Source organism: Gekko japonicus, unplaced genomic scaffold (genome assembly GCF_001447785.1).
Source record: "Gekko japonicus isolate JY-2015 unplaced genomic scaffold, Gekko_japonicus_V1.1 scaffold5156, whole genome shotgun sequence".
NCBI classification, from domain to species: domain Eukaryota; kingdom Metazoa; phylum Chordata; class Lepidosauria; order Squamata; family Gekkonidae; genus Gekko; species Gekko japonicus.
The window spans coordinates 9620-10599 of NW_015175528.1; the positions used below are offsets into that span (position 1 = coordinate 9620).

The following is a 980-nucleotide window of genomic DNA, read 5'->3' on the forward strand; positions in this document are numbered from 1 at the left end:
CCCCACTCCTCCACTTGCACCTGCTGATGTGACCTTGGGTCAGTCACAAGCTCCGGCACAGCTGTTCCTGAAAGAGCAGTTTGTGTCAGAGCTCTCTCAGCCCCACCGACCTCCCAGGGTGTCTGTTGTGGGGAGGGGAAGGGAAAGGAGTCTGTAAGCCGCTCTGAGACTCCGAGTGAAGGGTGGGGTATAAATCCAATCTCTTCTTCTTCTTATAATAAAAGTTATTTAATTTTTTAAAAAGTGGTACTGTGGACACCAACTTCAGCAAAGGGTAAATGTTAAGGGACCAGTAGATTTTGCCAGATTCTATAACGTCAGCTCTGGGATCCGTCAGAGAGAGGGACCTCGCCCTAGCACAGTCCGGCCACACTAAATCGGTGACCGAGTGGTCTGGGGCTTTGACTTCCACAAAGACCATCGGAAGGGGCAGCAGAGACATATACACCCCCGCGCTACAAGCATGCGGAACACGGAGGAGAAGGATAATCGCTCTAATACTTACAAACACCCCTCCAAAGTCCCTGGCCGGCGTGGCAGAAAAGATGTAGCGGATGTCCCCCGGGCTGAGCACTTGGAAATAAAGATACTGCTGGATGCGTAAACCTGCAAAGGGAATGCACACAAAAGAGAAGAGAGTTCAGAGACTCCAGTGGCAAGGAGTTCCAGAGCTCTACCCTAGAAGTGGAGGAAACAGAACTTGGGTCTGGAAGAAGAGAAGAGGCTGGATTTATACCCCGCCTTTCACTACCCAAGGGAGTCTCAGAGCGGCTCACAAACTCCTTTCCCTTCCCCACAACAGACACCCTGTGAGGTAGAAGAAGAAGAAGAGATAATAATAATAATAATCTTTCAATTTATTGATCACTCAATCCTTGCAGAGCTGCCGGCTCTGAGCGATTCACAGTTACTCATGAATTCACACGGGACTAACAATGATAGGGGTAAGGGAGGACAACATATATCTTTTTAATTCACAC

General features: G+C 49.0%; 1 protein-coding gene across 1 annotated transcript in view; it reads right to left on the reverse strand.

Moving 5' to 3' along the window:
- PRADC1 (protease-associated domain containing 1) overlaps positions 1-980 on the reverse strand; it is a 17193-nt gene that overhangs the window by 9411 nt on the left and 6802 nt on the right. The window contains exon 2 of the mRNA XM_015426023.1: positions 506-606. Within this exon, the coding sequence (XP_015281509.1) occupies positions 506-606 (101 nt within the window). The remainder of the gene's footprint in view (positions 1-505; positions 607-980) is intronic.